A 19,231-nucleotide genomic window follows, 5' to 3' on the forward strand; every position below is an offset into this window, starting at 1 on the left:
GGGGCAGGAAAGAGAGACTCATTAAGCAGAGGAAAGTGCCTGACCGCAAACTCCCTGCCGGGCTGGAGTGATGCACCCATTTCACCAGCTAATCATCCCGGCACGGGGCTGGTCTGGGGCCTTTGCCAGGTGATATCATCTCTGGTTCATCTCCTCCGTTTCATGTCACCCACCCGTCCAAGGGGTGCAGTCGAAAGAGTCTTGTGTTTTTCTGTCTGCACGACTGTTTACTGTCTTAAACCGCATCCCCGGTCCTGCTGTGTCCCGGTGGGGAACTGTGCCAGGAGGGCCGTGCCAGCCTCTGGCCCCAAACCGGCGTCCCACATGCTGGCTCTGCTGCCACTATGCCAGCTGGCCCCAGGAGCTGGGCACGTGTCCCCTCCCTGTCCCGCAGAAGCCTAATCCTCTGGTCCTCTCTCCGCAGTGCACCAACCCCCTGCCAGGGCTGACCAGGCTGGAGGACTGCTGCGGCAGCGTGGGGCTCTTCTGGGGTGCGGACCGGTGCCTGGCCTGTCCCCGCCGGCCAGGTGAGTGCTGCCGCCACTGGGGATGGAGCAAGGGATGGCTCGCACCCTTGGCAAGCAAAAATGGTTGGGCTGCCACACATGGGCCACAGGTCCCCTGACATGTGGCTCTCCTTTGCCCAAGGCCCTCAGGGATGGGCAGTGTGTCTGAAGCGGTGCACGGGGCCATGCTGGCTGCTGCCCCAGCCTGTGTACCGGGGAGAAGCACTCTTGTTTGGGTGTTGCCCTGGGATCAGTGGTTCCTCCCCAAACTGCCCCTGCAAAACCGCAGTGTGGCTGGCGGGTCCTGCTGGGCTGTGCCAGCCCCACTCAGAGGCAGAAATGGGAAAAGAGCGGTCGTGGTTTATAGGAGGTGCAGTCCTAGATCGGTGGAGGAGGCTGCAGACTTGGCCCTATAGAGTTACGGGCTCGCTCTGGGCCTGACACGGGCTTGGCAGGGGCTCTGGAAATAACACTACATCAAACAATTGGCAGGAGTGCACCTGGAGTCCATTCCAGGGGCACTGGCGTCCAGCTCCGTTTCTGCTGCGCTCGGGAGCTGGATGACCTGATCCAGCAGGAGACGGGAATTCCTCGGCCACTTTGCTTGGAGCGTTCTGTAATGGGCACAGCCCCTTGCACCACAGTCACTGTCCCATGTCGTGGTGGAGAGACTGTGGCTCTCTGCTGGGAGAGGCAGCCCCGTGGGTACAGCAGCTCTGGCAGCTGGTGCTGACCCAGTCTGGTGTAGGGCAAGGTGCAAACATCCCATGCAGTGCAGACAGGGAGCTGCTCACCTCTCCTCTGCCTGCCTGTCCTCTTTTGTCACTGCCTGACTGCTCGTTCACATGCCTTCACTATATATGACTAAATTAAACAGACCCAGTGGTCTGGGAGCCTTTAACTCCTAAGGAGAGCAGAGGTCTCCAAGGCAGCAGGTTTTATGCAGGTGTGGTGTTGGTGCCTTCTAGCTCTGCCCAGAGCTTGTCTCTCTCGCTTGCACGCATGCTCCCAAGTGCTGTTTGCATCTCATCCTCCCTTGATTCCGTTCCTCCTCAGCCAGGGGTAGAGCTGCCTGGAGCCAAATTCCTCACAATCACAGACGAGGCCGTCAGCATCCTGGAAGCCAGCACAGATCTGGGGAGCTCTGATTGCTGTCATTTTCCCACTCTGCACAGCTCTGCTGTGGCCCTGGGCCACGCTGCTGCTTGCCTGCCCTCATCCGTGTGCCAGCCCCAAAGGAGCTTTGGGCACATGCGGTATGGAGGTGACCATGGGGTCTCCAGGTTCAGCGCAAACAAGGAAATGCCCCACACAGGCCTCAGCCCACTCCTCTTTGTCTCTGACCTTCACATCCCCGGTTACAACTTTCTCCTCCCCATTTGACAGCAGTCTCCCTGTTTCTCACCCTGTCTCTCTGTGATCCCCCCATTAGGAAGAAGGGGGGCCGTTTAACACTTCAGTTATGCTGCAGATAGCTACAAAATCTCAGCACCTCCTTTCTTTTTCTCTGTGCTGGGATGCTACGTAGCGCTCAGCAGCCAGAGCTGCAGCAGTGATTGCTCTGCTGGACTTAGATCTTCAGGCTTCAAAATGCACCTCTAATCACAGGCTTACAAGACATGAAAACAGGCACAAAATACCCCCATGTGCTCCTTGCAGCCAGCCAGCCAGTAGAGCAAATGCACTTAAGAAATGCCTCCTAGCTGCCAGCAGGTCCCACTTCCACAGCTCAGCACATGCCCTGTGTTCCAGCAGCAGCTGAAACTCAAGGGAGGTTGTCACTGCTGGTCTTCATTGAGTGAACAGATGCTTGTCTGACTTTTTTTCAGATTAATTCCATGGGGTTATGAAAAATGTATCCCTGTGGGTCTTCTCTCTTCCTGTGCCACAAGAAAATCCCATTCCCATTCCCTCTGTCTTTGGACGATAAAGTTCCCCCTCAGAGACCAAAAGGCTCTTGTTGATTTTGGCAGGAATTCAGTCTAGTGGAAGGGGCCGTTTTCATCCCCTTTAATCGTGTGCAAGTATCTTCCTCCTTTGGCTACCTCTGATTGACTGCCCTGTAACCAGCCCCACATGCAGGAGACCACACAGTGCAAGTGAAGGGAGCTGTAAGGCAGACACTCGATGGAGGCAGCCTAAGAGAGCCTGGCCGAAGTGAGAAGCCCAGGTGGCTGGCATGCTTCTCTTGTGTGCTGTCTTCGCACACAAGAGATCTCACCCCAGAGTGGAACCCTGGAAACAGTCCTTTTTCCATGGTCTTATTGCTCTAACGGAGCCGTTGAGTATTGTGACCTCTCATCACCCCATGCCTCCTCTGCCATGACTCCCAGGTCTGTGCCTGTCCAGTGTGAAGGCATCATGCCATATCGTTCCTGCCTGTAGACCACATCCTACACTCACATCCCTTCTGTCTCCTTGTCTTGCTGGCCTGTGTTGTGCTCACTCAAAGTCACTGGGCTGTAGTTCAATGACTCGGTGTCTTGTGCACAGAGATAACATGTCCAGTGGATGTTTCCAGCTTTCTTCTTGGCACTGTAGTCTTTGGAGAGAACTTCTTGCGCTCGTGTGTCCCGGGGAGGCATGCACCAGAGCAGACTTGACAGCTCTGGGAATTTAATTCCGGCAACCAGAGACAGAAATGGCAGAAGCTAGTTCAGTGTAAACACTTACAAATGTACAGAAGTGCAGCCAGGCAAGAGCTAGACAAATGGAGAACTTGTTTGGATTGACTGTCTGCCCGAGACGCTGATTGTTAGTAGAGTCTGGATACGTCCGGATGTCTCTGTCGACTGCAGCTTTCATGTTTGCTACATGTTTGTGTGCGGAAAGACATCAGAGAAGAAGAAGAATCGGAGGCAGACATCTGTCCGAGTGAACCTGCCATGACCAATCCACACTATTTTTTGTGTTTTGCTCAGCATTAGAAAAGGCAAGGCACTTGAATGCTTTGTCTGCATCCTAAGGAGACTTACGTTAAAAGCCGAGTTCAGAATTAAGATGGGAGTGGGGCTGACCTGGCCAGATCTCTCTGTAGTGGGTGTTACATTAGTCTCGGAGGTTTCCTTAGGCTCTGCTTGGAGTTCTGGCTGTCTGGTTTGCTGCTGGGAAGGTGTATATTTTTAGGCCCCTTTAGAGAAGTAGGCACAGAGATGGGTATTCAAGCAAGCTATAGCAGAAGTCACTGGGAGTTTGCTGTTGCTTATGTAAGTGAGAGCTGAAGATGAGATCCCCAGGATATGTCAGAGACAGCCCTGGAAAAAGGGGGAGAGTTGACAGGTTGCTCCATGAGCTTTTGGGAGCTAAAGGCTGTCACCCAACCCATGAAATAAAGAGATGAGCCAGAGGCAGGGCCCTGGAGAGTGGCAGGATGCTTGCATGCTGTCATGCAGCTGCAGTCCTTCAGCTCCAGCTGGAGATGGCTGGATGAAATGTGCTGCCTTGCAAGATAGGATAAATCAGATGGAGACATCCAATAACCCTCCTGGGTCTCTAGTACTCGGAGGAGGTGCTGGAGCACACACTGAAAGGCTAAAACAGAGAGGTAGGAGGATATGGGAGCTGGAAAGTAAAACTCGGAAAAGACTGATAGTGGGAAAAGGGAATCAGAGGCTGAGGAAGCAGCTGAAGTAGAGACATGGCTGGGAGGAAGCTGAAGGACTGTCAGGGTATTTGAGCAGTGCTGGTGAGGAAGCTGCACTGAAGCAATGTCCTGTCCTAAGGCAAGCTCAGGATGTGGGACTAGTAGCAGGCACACTGCTGGGCAGAGCTACTCCTGCTTACCTGCCAGACCATATACTATTCTGGGGTATACAGTGGTCTGTGGAGAAGAAGATGCTGGAACAAGGTCAAGACATATTCTGTGGAAACTAAAACTAACAAGACCCCAGCTGCAGGTCGACACAGACCCCAGGGAGGGTGTGGATTTGGACACTGGTTTCCCTGAAGCCTTGGCCCTCCTCAGGCATGCGCGGCTAAAAGAAGCTGGTAGCAGAGAGATTTTTGTCTGAAGGCAAGGCGAGGCGCTCTGCCCAGAGCAGGTCACAGCCCTCCTCTTCCAACTCCTCCCTGTCCCTGAGACCACACAGCTCTGTGACCAGCAGCACTCAAGTGAAGCCCATACTGGTGTTGGACACCCTCTCCTCTACTGTGCAGGAGCTACAAGTCTCACCACCTTTCTGTGAGAGTTTGAGGGACTTTCTGGCTGCAGCAGTAGACCTACATCTTCCAGGTCTTGGGTTTTCACTGCCCACTGTCCCTTACTTCAGGCTGCAGTCAGCCCGAGCGTGGGCTGGGCTGCACACCCACTGGCTGTGCTCACTGCAGATCTTCCTGGGCTGCTTTCTCTCCTCCTGCCTATGGGTTTTAACTGCATTAAGAAACAAGTCTTTGAAGGCTATTGTTTTGTTTTTATTCCCACTCCCCATGTTTTTTCAAGTTTTTTGTCCTAGAGAAAAGTCTGAATTTCACTGGAAAGTTGGATCTTGTAATGTCTGGTTTGGCATCTGCAGCACTCCCCAAACAGACCTCCCACTGCGAGAGGGGTGGCAGCTCACCCATGGAGCAGTCGTCACCAGAAACACTGAGCGGCTCTGCAAGCCGCACACTCCCCTGCATGGTGCCTGCAGGCGTTGAAACAGCTACAGGAGGCCCCTTGAAAATCAACCCCCCTGGTCTGCTCTTGTGATCAGATCAGGGAGGATACAGGGGAAAAAAACCTGGAAATCTGGGAAGAAGGCTATGGAGAGGGGTGGTTCTGCCCCTGTTACACCATGTGCCACAAGGAGTCTGTCTGAGACAGTAAAGAAGGGCTGGAGGTGGAGAAAGAAGCTGAAACCTCTGCAAGATTGTTGCAGTACCACAGAGAGTAATACCTGGGAAAGCACAGCATTTTCAGGACTGCCTTGTTCTGCAGAGTGCTTGTTTTGCCCATCTTTCATGTGCAGCATCGTGATCTTGGCGCACAGCAGCACAGTGTTGCAAAAGTGGGAGTTTTTAGGTACAGAGGTATCTTGTCCCAGCTGGAAGCCACCGTGGGAGCAGAATGAGGTTCTCTCTGTTGAAATCACCCCAAAAGCCAACAGTAATTACCAGAGTCTTTTTTTTCCTTAAAGCATCTTTTTCACCTTGAAGATCTTTATTGACCGTGAGTAGGGCAGAGGGCTTAGTTCCGTATTGCGCACCAGCACTGGTGCATGCTCTCCTCGCCACTGCTACTGTAGTCTTTGTTGGGGCATTGGAGAAAGTCTTGTGGGAGCCTGCCTGCCATGGACCACCCGGAGGAGAGAGTGATTGTGACAGATCTGGACTGAAAGATTCATGTCCTTTCCCTCTTGTCCATTCTGCCTGGGAATTCAGCTTATCCCCACAGCCTCAGCCCTGCCTGCTTCTTGATCTGGCATCTTCAATATGTTTTTTCTCTGGAGGCTGCTGTGGGGTCAGACCTGCTCTGCTTTTCTGCCAGCAAGTTCAGCATCTGAGGTCCTCTCTGCAGGGGAGGCTGATCTTCTCTGCTTCACACTAAAGCAAGCTGAAGTTTGACTGGGTCCACCACCCCCCACTACTCCAAATGCCACAAAACTGAGCACTCTGACTTCTTTCATCTCCCACACACTAGAGAACCCAGAGCAAGCAGAGGCACCACAGTCACCCTCACAACTGCATGCTCTGTGCCCACTGTGGGCATCGGAAGATGCCCAGCGTCCAGCCAGGGCTCAGGTTCTTCTGTGGAGTGGTCCAGAGTTTCCAGAAACATCTGTGAGTCCTGAAAGTGGCAAAGGAGTTCAGCAAGGCAAGGCTTCTCAGATAGATAATCCCTTTTGCACGATAAATGGAAAGAGTTGAAAGAAATGGGCTAGCTTTCAGCAGCCAAGCATTTCCTCACTTCTCATCTGACCGCAGGCTTGCCTCTTCCCCTTTTAACAGAGTGATATTGGCTGGCCTAAGGCTATATATTATCTTACTCTACAAACCTTGCCTCACTCAGGCCCTTGCAACTACCACCACTAGAACTGGTTTCTTTTCACTTCATCATCAGCCTGAGCTTCTTCATCCAGTCTCAGACAGTGTTTGGGGAGCCACGGCCCTTGGTTAAAGCCTCTTCTGGGAAGTGATGGACAACTTCTGAAGCGTGCCTGGCTGCTTAAAGATCATCCTGCTAGGCTGCAAACCCCCTCTGCCTGATTTCTGTGCATTCATTTCCCTTCTCATTCTGCTGTGCTCGAGTATTGTTCAAGCTGGGGACGGAGGTGCTGGTGGGAGTCCTGGGCTGTGGCAGCTTGGTGCTCACCTCCTCCCTTCTAGATCTGTGAGCTTATTGCACACGTGCTCCCCTGTGAGAGCCTGGCCCCACCGGGGGATGCCTGGTGCCTGCAGATCTTGCAGAAAGCAGCACTGGGCGGTGGGCTGAAGCCAAGCTGGAGGGAGCAATGGGGAGAGCCAAGAGGCAGTCCTGGTAGGCAGGTACCTGGTGAGCACATCGCTTTGGTGCAGCGCCCATGGGGCTGAAGCACCCAGGAGGTGAAGCTCCGAAATCACACCCTCAGCAAGCCTGAAATCTCTCTGCCTGATTGATGCAGCTCAGCTGCTCCATCCCCAGCTGGAGGCTCCGGGAGCACCCCTTCCTGGAGAGAGTGCAGACAGACAGACAGACAGACACAGGAGGCTAGAACCCCTCTGACTGTGGCTGCTGACAGATTTCTGCTCTCTCCAATCATCCACTTGGCTTTTTTGGCTTTTTCCCAGGCATTACTCTTTGCTGGGTTCCAGAGGAGTGGCCTTCCACTCCTACCAGCTGCATGGGAGAGAGATGGATGCTGATGCCCTTTGCAGGAAACTCAGATGTCCTAAGATGGTTTTTCAGGGTTTTTTGGCTGTCTCTGCTGTAGTTCGGCAACATCAGAGTTTGTGGAAGGAAATGGTCCTCTGCTTGAGCAACCAAGTACAAAGCTGAGAGTTAATAGCTTACATCCTTCTGCAGCCACACACTGTCTTCCCTTGCGGCCAGGTCCTGGCAGAAAGAGAGCAGCCTCCATCCAGTACTTCAGAAACTGTCTTGGTTCCCCTTGGTACAGAGAGGTCTGCTCACATTACATTACAGTTTTTCTTTCCAGGGAACACAAGTTTCTTTGCAAAATTAAGACATTTGTCCTCAGCCTTACAAGTGATTTGCTGCAGTAACGAGCCGCAGGTTTCTGCAGACTGGAGTCGTACGAGTGCTGAGGTGGCACGAGACCTGCACGCTCACCCCCCATCACTGGTATTTTCTGTTTTGCCCTTTCCTCAGCAGCATCTGGCAGAGGGATGCTGCAGGATCTGTTTCTCTGCAAAGGCTTTTCAGAGAGAGAGCGGGGCTCTGACACATGTCATCACTGTTTGATCTCTGGCATGCTTGGCTCCCTGTCGGAGGACTCACACATAACGATGCTGCTTCATTTGAGTGTCTGTTATCACATCGTGCTGAGGCTGACAGATGCTTCCAAGCACAGTTAATGCCTGTCAGCAGTCCTGAGCCCACAGGCTGCAATGTGGGAGGACATGGAATCCCACCACTGTGCTGAGCCTGGAGCCTGTGAGCCAGAGGTTGTTTTTCCTTCCCAGAAGGTTGGAAATGCACCCAGTGATTCCCAGTATCACCAGAAACCCCCTCGCCCCTAACGTCCAGATATCTGTAGGCACCTCCTGCTTACAATTCGTGACTGAACTGTTGAAAGGAGTGAGTAGATTTTTCATCTTAGTCATTCATCCAGCCACTGAGGATCTCTCTGCATCCAGAAGACCATGTAGCTTTGTTTAATACACCTGGGGAAAGCAGGCTTTCTATTCTCCTTCCTGGTACAGGCTGGTGAATGGCTTGTTGTTCTCCTGTGCTTTATTTCCCAAGCGCCTTTATCCTATGAGGTTGCTCTCTAACTTTTGCCTTTCAAGAAGTGTCCTAGAATGGCTTTAAATTGCATTACAGGGTAAAAGTGTCCAGGACAAAGGGTTATGTACATGCCTGTTTTCTGCCCTCCGTGCGTTGTTTGTTTTCTTAACCTTTGTAGGCTCTTTCCAACCATCTCCTGCCTCAGGGATGGTCTCAATTTGTCCCTGGTTCTCAAAAGCTGCAATGTGTTAGGAATCTGCTAGGTCCTCGATATGGCTGTTGCCATGGGGGGCTTTCAATGTATGACACCAGGGTGTGAGGTACGGATGCCAGGCAGGAGGAATTCGCATAGTAGGAATACGGCTGAACTGTCACTTAGCTGTTACACACACTTCTTGTTTCCAAGTGTATGGTCCAGAAAATTAAAAAGAAACCCCACCCTGGGAAAATCCCATCCTTAGGCAAAGCACCCTTCTTCCTACCCCACCCTGTGCTTACTCACTTCCCAACACATTACCTCCCCGATTCCCTTTCCCTTGCTCCAAAATATGGTGTCTAAATTTGACCTCCTTGGAATTTATGGGCCACATTTTTAAAAAATTGGAGAGATGTAATTGCATGGGTTTTAGGCCATTTTGAAACCCACAGAATTATTTTACACAGCAATTTGAAATTTTCTTTTATGAGAGTGGTCAGGGCAGGAAATCACATGCAGTAGAAAATGGCTAAAAGTAATAAACAGGCCCTGGGCTGTTATTTCAGCATCTTGTGAAGGACCTCTGTCATTCCTTGCACTCTGGTCCCCCTTATCGTGTGCCGCCTGGCCATCCAAGCTGGCGTGGGGGAAGCCAAGGTGACACGGTGATAGATATGAAGCACAGGCAGCACCTCTGGGTCACCAGGCTGGCACTTGCCAAGGGGCAGAAGATAATGCTTGGGAAATGTGGCTGCTCCCGCCTTTCCCTCTGTCCTGGGAATCATCCCAGGCTTGTCCAAGGCAGACCTAGGGACCCGTCTCTCTTCCGCAAGGAGGGCAGAGAGAAGGTAGGTCGCTGGTGGCTGGCTCTACTGCCAACATCCCGCACTGTTTGCTCTCTTCCCAGCACACCCTGTGATTGAGAATGGGCAGGTGGAGTGTCCCCAGGGATACAAGAGGCTGAACCGGAGCCACTGCCAAGGTAAGGATGCTGCTTTCATCTCTCTCTTCCTTCCCTTCTCTTCCCACATCAACTGTCATAACTGTAATTATTTACGCAAGTGAAACACAGTAATCTAACTCCATGGTACAGATCTACAAAGAGGGTGACTTATAAAAACCCCTGTGCTTTCATCGAGAATAAAAAAACCCCAGGTAACACTGGACTACATGACTCATCTGATAAGCACAGTCAGCGCATAGTTGGGCCAGCACAAGAAAACTCACCTACTAAGTCCTTCTGACCCAGTAAGGACCCATGCTGCTGCTCTGCTACGTGCGAGTGTAAAAACACTTACTGTCATTTGGGATTGTTGTCAGCTTGTTCAGTTGTTCATTTTCAAGTGGGAGGGTGCTGTAAAAGTGAGTCCTTCTGTTCTGAGCGTGTCGCTTGTCCATGCTGTCAGGCTGCCCTGCCTATCCCACACTGCTGGGGTCTATCCATTTCTCACTCCTGCAATCCCTCAACTCCATATGAGGAAGGCGCCATCTCTCTGCTTTTCTCTCCAGTTCATGTTTATTTGGCATCTCTTGGACCCACAGTACTTGTGTTTTTCCGTGCACTGACTTAAGTGGAATTTTATGGTTCCCTTCTCATGATTCATGATAAGCTGAGAGGTGTCATCTCGAAGATGCAGCAGGGAGCCTGGGTCCCGGCCATGCAAACCCAGGGCTGGCAATCCAATGACTCATCTGTTTTAGCTGGGACTTTCCACCATGCTTGCTTAATTAATGATTCAACCTCCCCACATTGTCCTGGGGGAGAACTTTCAACAAGGCAACAGCTTCTATTCTCCTTGGTGCTCAGATCTCATCCCTTATGCAGCCACAGACAGTGCTACGGGTATGAGAAGCTACCCGGAGACATGGAATAGGAGTCAGAGGAGCAGAGCAGCTGGAGGGACTCATGTCAGCAAGCAGAGACCTGCAGTGCCTGCTCTGGATTTGCGTCCCCTCTGGAGCAGGGAGCGGCTCAGAGAAGCAGAGGGAGATGGCAATGTGGAGTTGGCTAGGAAAATGTTTTTGCACAGAAAAAGCCATAAACCAGAGATTTGTGCCTCTGTCCTTTGTAAGCTGGGCTGAAGAAGTACTGTTGTGCAGACAGTCTGCTGCCTTGAGGTGCTTTTCCCACCTCTGCTGTTGCAGTGGGATGTGTGTCGGGAAGTCCAGCACAGTCACTTAGGGTCCAGAGTGAGCAATGTGACTGATAGACTGTAGCAGAGGCTGCACAAGGTCTTCTCTTGCCAGCCCAGGTAGGAGGGAAGCTAAGGAGCTGGATGAGGGACAGTGGTTACTGAGGCCATTGGCTGTAGGAGAGTAGCTGAGCTCTCGCTTTGCAGGCTGTTGAGGCTGTTGTCAAAGCACAGGTGGGCAACTGGAGGAGGGCCCTGGCAGGAGCCCACCTTCCTCTGTTCTGTATGGACAGAAAGGGTTGTCTCTGGTGCCTTTCATCAGAGGAGCAAATGGTTCTGCAAGAGATCTCTGCAAGATCTCCCTTCCCCTTCCCTTTCCCCTTCCCCTTCCCCTTCCCACATCCCATTGAGCAGGAGCAAGGCTGCAAACAGTCTGAGTTGAGAGTGCCTGGCAGACCCAGCCAGGGAAGCTCCCAGTGCTGCGGGGTCCAGCAAGAAGGATGGCCCTGGAAGGGATAACAGAGTTGCTAGGCATGAAGCAAAGACTGTCTTAGAGGCTGCAGGCTGGGGGGCCTGGAGAGAGTGGTAGGGAGGTGTGCATGCACAGGAGTCACTGCACAGGACACACACCAGCACCTTGGTGTCCATCTGTCCTTGGTGTCCATCTGTCCTTGGTGTCCGTACACACTTGGTGTCTGTTGCTGACTCAGGTCCATTCTGCTCACCAAGCACCGGGGTAAACCAGCCTGCACCTTTCCACCACAGGTTGCCTGACCCAGCGTGGCCATATCTGAGGAGAACTTGCGGGCTTGTGTGGGGAGGGAGGAAGCAGCTGAGACAGCGTAAGGATCTCGGTTTGTGGTCCCTGAGGCCTCTTGTGGGCCAGCCCCGTCCCTGGCATGCTGCAGGGGGTAGGAGTGCATGGCCCCGAGCGCGCCTGCCTGCTTCTGTTCCCTGTGGGGATTTCCACTGCAGGGGGTCTTTTGCTGCCAGTGGAATAGAGGGGGTTGGACTGAAGCTGGGATGTGGCCCTGTTTTAAATTAAGCTTATGAAGCCCAGCCTTTGGTGCTTGTTTGTTTTGTGTTCTCATTACTCTAATCCCTTCAATCCCTTTGCTTATGTGGAGGCCAAACGCTTCATCCAGTTGGTGTGTTGGAATGACACTGTGCTCCAACCATGCCAGGGAGTGACAAGGATGAGCCTCAGTGCTCCTCTGAAGAGCCCAAGCGCTTCTCTGAGTGAGGTTCTCAGCACATTTGGGGTCTGGCTACTTTTTTTTCTCATTAACTCTGTCCTGTGCTTGGCATGGAGCAGGAAACCGTTACATTACACAGCCAATTCCTACTCCTCCCTGGCCTGCTGCACGTCCCTGTACCACTAGTACTTCCAACTGACTGAACGTCATGGCCTGGTCTTGACAGTCCCTGTGTGTCTCAACCATGTATGGGGCAGCTGGTGGGGTGAATGGGGGAGTTTAAGAGCACAGGACTGGGGAAGACCTCTGAGGTTAAGTCTGAACTCCAGCTGATAGCCGGCTGTGTGACACCCCCACTTCCACCAAGCAGTGACGCTTCAGCTCTGAGGAATAAGGTAGTGCTGGGAAAGCTGTTCCTGACTCTGTCTGCTCTCTCTCTTCCTCTATCTACATTTTTCTGAGTGTCCCAGCATCCTGCCTCTGCACCTCTTCCACCTTGAGGCAGTCTCTAGAGCACCACTGGGTGCTCTCAGGGCACCTGAGATCTCATCAGGGCCTTGTATGCTGACATTAGGACTGTCCTGTGTCTTTGGAAAGCCTTTGGCATGATGCTGCCTAGCATCACGCTGGCATTTCTTGGCCTTGGCAGCTCACAGCTGTCCTGTAAGCAGTGAGTGTGCTCAAGTTCTTCTCACTGTCCGCTCCCACCTCTTAGCTTGTAGCATATGTTCCTGTGATTTGTCCTGGGCCAGCGCTGAGGTTCATCCCACTCCTCCTGCTGCATGCTCCCCGCCAGGTCTTCCTGCACTGTTTGTGCCTCCTGACACCATATTTCATCAGCATACATAGTTTTCTGGGCCAAGGCCATTAGTGAAGATATAAAGCTGGATCAATGGATGAGAAGGGCTTCCACTCTCCACTGTGAAAGCTGCCCTCAGTTCCCACTTATGCAACTTTTGCCAGTCCCTGTCTTTTCTGGCTTAGCTCATACATTCCAGCATGGTGCTGTGGGAAAGGCTTTACTACAGGCCAAATGGTTGAGACCAACAGTGTTTCCCTGGGATGAGCCCAGCTCCTTTCCCGAAGACTGCATCTGTTGTTGCATGCTGAGTCAGGGGCAGAGGCAGAGCTTGAGACATCTTTCCGCTTGCTCGACCTGTTCTCAGAAGAAGACGCTGCAGCAGTGAGCCACAGCCTGGCTCACCATCCCTTGGCCTCTGGAGGGGATCAGTCAGTGCCCTCCCTGCATGCTGGCACTGAGTTTCTCAGCAAGGAACCTTGTGGATGACAGCTCCAGACGAGCAGGACCAGGGGATGAGTGAAGGTGAAAGGACAGGACTTGCCAGTCCAGGCTTACAAACAATGACCCTGATGGCCATAAGAGTGACCCTGCCAGGGCAGCTCACCAGAACAGCCACATCTGTTTTCCATGAAGACTGCAGAGCAGAGCAGTCATTCACGAGCCATAGCTGCAGCTGCAACGAGCAAGCTCTGTGCCGCAGATGTAGGACTGCTGTCACTGCAGAGGTCCCCGCTGTGCTGCTCAGTGCAGAGGACTGCCTTGGACTCCAGCCTGGCTGAGACTCCCTTGGTCCGCGGCACCTGAACGGGAGGCCCTTGCTAGGGGGTTCAGTTCAGCCTCAACTTCCCCACATCTTACTGGGCTCTCTCCTCTCCACAGATATCAATGAGTGCTTGATGCAGGGCCTGTGCAAAGATGCCGAGTGTGTGAACACTCGTGGCAGCTTCCGCTGCACCTGCAAGCCTGGCACCATGCTGGACCCATCCCGTAGCCACTGCATCTGTAAGTGCTCCAGGGAACCTCTCAGTTTGGGAAGGGGCCTGAGCAGAACCCCACAGCTGAATGGAGGCTGCACCGTGCTTCTTGCACTCGTGTACCAGATGGGTTCCCCATGCCTCGGACCATCATTTTTCTCCATGGAAAGCTCATGGCCCCTGTGGATACCGGGGAGAGACATGCCTGCAGTGCAGCAGCAGAGGACACAGCCTCCTGGGTTGAGAAAGCTCCCACAGGAGCTGTATTCACTTGGGGCTAGTGCTGCTGGGGGGGATGGCTCGATGGCTGAAAGGCTGGGATGTTCTGGGGAGAGGATGGGGCAGCCCTCAGGACAGGCTGGGAGGCATGGGCAAAGAAAAGCCTGAGGGGGAGAGCCTGAGAGTCCCCAGTTCTCTCTTTTGGAGAGTGTATAGCTTGACCTTGGTCACTGATCCTGCCGTTGTGTTTCAGCGGACAAAGCGGTGTCGATGGAGCAGGGGCTGTGTTACCGCTCTGCAGCTGGAGGCGTGTGCTCCTTCCCCCTCTCCCACCACATCACCCAGCAGATCTGCTGCTGCAGCCGTGTTGGCAAGGGCTGGGGGAAGAACTGCGAGGAGTGCCCCATGCCCGGCTCAGGTGAGACGTTGTCCGCTTTGGCTTTGCCTGCCTTGGTTAGACTGGGGCTTAGGCTTTCCTGAGCTTGCTGCCACGCAGATGGCTGCAGGACCCAGAACTGAGTGGTACAAATGCTAGCCTGTGAGATGGGTACAGCAACCCAGGGAGCAGACCTGGATAATACTGGGAGGACAGAGAAGTCCCTGATGGGAAACCAGTAGCCATGTCTATGCCTGGTTTTGCTTGACAGCCCTTTTGTCTTTTTTACACCTTCTGCTGGGGTGAAAGCCAGGTGAGGATGAGTTTGGCATGTCTCAGCATGGGGTAGGGTGGAAAGTGCAGAAATCCTCAGGGCTGGGAAGAATCTTCAGGTGGTTTGTGCAGAGCATCTTGAGTGATGTGCAAAGTGCTCAGTGCTGGGGTACCAGAGGTTTGTTTTCATCTCCTCCCTTGCTCAGCGTGGACCTTCCTGTATCATGATCCCTTTCCTAAGAGTACCGAGTCAGGGGAGGGATGCAGTTTTTTGTGTCTGAGAGTACCAGCCAGTGCCTGTTAGAAACCCACCATGTCTGCTGAGCAGATTCCTTCTGCTCAAAGCATCCACCCACTGCAGCCCAGATGTGTCTTAACCCTTAGATTTAACCTTTAGAAATCTCCAGAAAATTACAGTATGGGAGAAACTGGTATGTGCATCCATATACATACCTGTCCGTCTTCACTCCTTCCACTTGTCCCACCATCGCGTCTGGGTGCTGTAAGCCATTTTTTTCTACTTGTGATTCCTGCGCCACTCTCTTTCTTCCAACCTCTGGCCTCTAAAGCTTTGATTTGATTTTCCTTCACAGAAGCCTTCAAGGAGATTTGCCCAGCAGGACATGGGTACACCTACTCCAGCTCTGATATCCGCCTGTCAATGAGGAAGGCAGAGGCAGAAGAGCTGCCCCTCAGCTTGGAAGAGCAAGGGGAGAATAGCAACTGGACGTTGGACTGGGCAGCAAAGAGACAGCAACTTCAGGACAGCCTACGTGGGAGCGTCCTGGAGGCATTCCCCCACCCTGGCACATTGGCAGGAGAGGGTAGTGTGGGGTCTACTGCTTAAAGCTGCTTCATCTGGGCCCCCAGCAAGGGTGGGCAAATTCCTAGGTCCTGCCATGCCTCCATGGATGGACTTCCAGGTGATAAGGGCTTTCTACAACTGTGTAGAAAGGTGCAAGGTGTTCTTCAGCCCTACCAGTGTTCCTGGGGCCTGAGACACCATGTCTTCAAGCCTTTGGAGAGGAGGTTGAGTGTTTCAGGCTCCTGCGACCACATCTTTGCAGTTGGTGCTGGCATACCAGGCTGCATCCACGAGGACCTCTGGTCTGCATGGCGGCCCTGGCACTGCATCTTTGGGTTTTTGTCCAGCCCAGCTGGAGAGGAGTGTGACTGACTGCTTTTGCCAGCACCTGCATAAGCAGAAGGTCCTGGGGTCTGCACAGTGACAGGAGAGGAGTCCGAGTGTGTTGGCTTTGGGAACAAGCTGTTGCGAAGGACCATGAGGGACTGAGAGGCAGTGTCTTAGAGGTGGGGTGAAGTTAGGGCAGACAGGGTTTGAGGAGGATGCCTGCCTGCCTTGTCCCTGCTAACTATGCACTGTTTCACTTTCCAGGTGAAGTTTCTCTTGCTGCACAGGTGAGTAAAGTTTGTCTTGCTACATCTGGATGCATCCACAGCAGCCTGACAGACAGGAAGGGGGATGTAATACAAATAGGTGACAGGGAGGTGTGAAGTGTGGTCAGAGACAGCACTGAAGAGAGCAAGGAGCTGCTGCTGGAGAGAACAGCTTATGAACTTATGAACCCTACCACCTTGTCTGAGTTGCTGTGGCTGAAGACACTGCTCCGCATGCCCACTAAGTCCTTGCTGAGAGGCCATTAGCTCAAACCAACCGGAGCTGGGATCTCTGCTGCACTAGTTCATGGTCCGTGTTGACTCCAGCTGGCATTTGCTGGGGCTGGGTAGGAGCCCAGGCTACTATCAGCCTGGCCTGGCTGCGGGACCAGGCGGGGAGCAGGGGAAGGGGAACCACTGCAGACAGCTCAAGTAGCACTCCTCTCGTGGAGACCAGTGTTATGTTCAAGCCCAGCTCACAGGCAGGTCTCCTTGTGCTGGTGTGGGTGCAGCAGTAACCCCGCTGGAGCAGTTGGGGTGGGGGTCTCCCACACTGGCTGTGTGAATTCACCCTGTCTGATGGGAGCATCCTGAGGACTGTTTCTCTGCCAGCCTGTCCTGGGGCTCAGTTTATTATGAGTCTTGCCTGAAAAATGTGTGTCTCTTGATCCCTGCTGTCAGTAGAGGTTGGGCCATATCTCTCCTGAGCATCTCTGTGCCCCCCTTGCTATAGCAGCCCAGTCCTCAGAACATACTTCCAGCCCCTCTGAGAGAGGGGACAGCACTGCCATTGCCACTGCTTCATAGACATAAAGTGACGTGCCCAGCGACATGTGAGAAATCTCAAAACAGGGAAAAAATTTGAACCAAAGCTTCCAAGTTTGAAGGAGAGCTAGGCTGGGACTTGTGTTGCTCAGCCACCTGTTTTCTTCATCTGTTGTGGAAAGTTCCTTAGAGCGGAGACCCAGGTAGTGCTCCAATGTCTGCTTTGGCAGACATGGGTTTGCCATGAGGGGACGCTGAGAAAGAGCACTGAGAACCAAGCACCCTTGAGTCGGTAGTGCTCTGAGGCAGGCTGAAGCAGTGGTTGTTCTCAGCCCTCCAGAGCCACCAGTGACAGTGGCAGGATTTACTGGGTCCGACTGCTCTTCCTGGCCATCTTGCAGAGACCTTCCCTATGGCAGTGCCCAGGGTCTCACCCACGTGGTGTGCTGGCACGGCTCCTCTGCAGGTAGCCCTTGAGCATGGCTAGGAGCTGAGTCTTGCTCAGGACAGAGTGGCCCTGCGAGCTGCGCCCAGCCATGGCAGCTTCTCCTCCCAGCACAGTGCCTTGGGGAGCAAGAGGAGCCGGGAGGTGGGTGGGAAAATGTCTCAGGGATGCTGCATCCCAGCTACATGCATGTGGATAGAGGCAGTGCTATGTTTCTGTCCATCAGGGCGCTGCTGATGCCACCACAGAGCCTGCCACGCACAGAGGTGAGCACCCGTACAGTGGAAGGGCAGGGTGGTTGTGGGGAGAGGACGGGGCAGATAAGAGGGAGGAGAGCAGGGAGTCTGGGAGCCACCTCTCATGCACAGCAACCCCCAGGGCTGGGCAGGACAGGCTCCCAGCTGGGCTGTCTGTGGGGTGGCATGGGGGACACCCACCACACTGTAGTGGCTGATGTGGGGCTGTAGGGGTACGGAGAAGTGGTGGCTCCAGCGAGGTGGAGGAGGCTGTGTTAAATAACAAGATGATGAGGTTGCTGCAGCCACCCTGTGGCCCCTTCCCATGTGCTCTCTCACGGCTGTGGGTGCAGGGGCACCCAGCACAGGAAAACCTTGGGTGGGCATCTCTGCATGGGACTGTGGGCTGGACCTCACTTCTCATCTTCTTCCTCAGCAGAGGAAGAGGAGTACTGGCGTGGGCCTCCCCAGCCTGGCCTCACCGCCACCTGGGATGCTGCTGCTCCAACACAGAAGCCAGCACAGGGCTCAGGTGTGTGTCCACTGCTCTTGGAGATTTCCATCTTCTCTCTGCCTGGTGCTGTGGGGAAATTATGCCCTCAGCTCTGCCAGGGGCTCTCTCCTTTCCCCAGCCTGCTCGTCTTCTCCCATACCCCATTTGACTTTGTGAAGAAAAGTCCCTGCCCTACCATGCTGGGGTGTTGTCCCAGGCTGGCTCCAGCGGCTGCCGGACGGGGAAAGCTAGCCAGGCATGGGGAGGCACGAGAGCAATCCCGTATGGGCAGCAAAGTGTTTGGCTCTGCGGGTCCTTCCCCGCCTGCAGCTCACTTGCCCGGTGCAGCAGTGGCTGCCAGGCGAGGGGGATCACGTGCCCGTTCCAGTGGCTTTGGCCCCGTTCCCCTGCGGCGTGAGCTGACTCATCGGGAAGTGGGAGCACAAGGGGAGGCATGTGGCTCCCGGGGCAGCTTGTTTACTGCGCCGGGAACAAGGGCGCTGTTGTTCCAGGGTTGCTTAAGTGTCTGGGAGCGCGGGCCCCTGCCCTGCGCTGGGGGCTGGAGCACCTTGGGGAGCAGGCCTGGCAGAGGCACCTTGCTGAGGAATGCATCTTCCTCGATAGCCTTTTGTTTGGGGTTGGGCTGCCCCCCTTCCCCGCCAGCTGAGTGCTGAGGGGTGTGTGATGCCCCACTGCCCCCCTGACTGCTGCCTGTGCCTGGCTTAGCAGGGCAATGGGGTGTGAGGAGCTCTGCTGTTACCCCAAAAGAAGCCCCCTCACAGGTGCCAGGCTCTGCTGTCAGCCCTCCTCCAAGGTGTGGGGCTGGCAGGCTTCCTCACCACCCTTTTGTGGGGCCGGGGTGCAGGTTAGCAGTGTTGGAGACCAGGACATCCCAGCTGGGCTCAGACCAAAGGAGGTGGCAGGGTCTGCCGTGTCCTCCCTGCAGCCCTGCGTGTACAGGCTACCTGAAGATGTAGAGGAACAGGCTCATCATCACTCTTCAAGAGGGGAAAAAGCAGCCTCCCCAGCATGGTGCTGGGGACACAAGACAGATATTAGGCTCCCTGCGCCCTATCAGTGCTGCCTTCAATCCCGTGCTCTCTCCTTCCAGGCGTTGGTGCCTGTGCCTCTTCATCCCTCTCCTGTGGAGCTGGCACTTGCATGCTCACCCCAGAGGGATACAGCTGCTTGTGCCACCCTGGCTACATGTTGGACCCCAGCCAGCTCCGCTGCATCGGTAGGTTGGCACGTCTCTCCCTGCTGGGCTTTGATGGACCATTTGGCCCTTCAGGGTCCCAGGGGAAGGTTTTCTGGCAGCTCTGCCGAGCCCCTGCCTGCCCGCTGCACTCACGGCCC

The 19,231-nt window shown here is 54.0% G+C and overlaps 1 protein-coding gene across 1 annotated transcript in view; it reads left to right on the forward strand.

The window, feature by feature from the left end:
• Positions 1 to 394: 394 nt before the first annotated feature.
• LTBP2 (latent transforming growth factor beta binding protein 2) overlaps positions 395 to 19,231 on the forward strand; it is a gene marked incomplete at both ends in the record, with an annotated part of 33,878 nt that continues 15,041 nt past the window's right edge. The window contains 9 exons of the mRNA XM_010087451.1: positions 395 to 527; positions 9,474 to 9,548; positions 13,576 to 13,698; positions 14,143 to 14,307; positions 15,132 to 15,362; positions 15,935 to 15,957; positions 17,373 to 17,412; positions 17,822 to 17,914; positions 18,987 to 19,112. Coding sequence (XP_010085753.1) covers positions 395 to 527; positions 9,474 to 9,548; positions 13,576 to 13,698; positions 14,143 to 14,307; positions 15,132 to 15,362; positions 15,935 to 15,957; positions 17,373 to 17,412; positions 17,822 to 17,914; positions 18,987 to 19,112 — 1,009 coding nt within the window. The remainder of the gene's footprint in view (positions 528 to 9,473; positions 9,549 to 13,575; positions 13,699 to 14,142; positions 14,308 to 15,131; positions 15,363 to 15,934; positions 15,958 to 17,372; positions 17,413 to 17,821; positions 17,915 to 18,986; positions 19,113 to 19,231) is intronic.

Source organism: Pterocles gutturalis, unplaced genomic scaffold, assembly GCF_000699245.1.
Source record: "Pterocles gutturalis isolate BGI_N339 unplaced genomic scaffold, ASM69924v1 scaffold12511, whole genome shotgun sequence".
In the NCBI taxonomy this organism is placed as follows: domain Eukaryota; kingdom Metazoa; phylum Chordata; class Aves; order Pterocliformes; family Pteroclidae; genus Pterocles; species Pterocles gutturalis.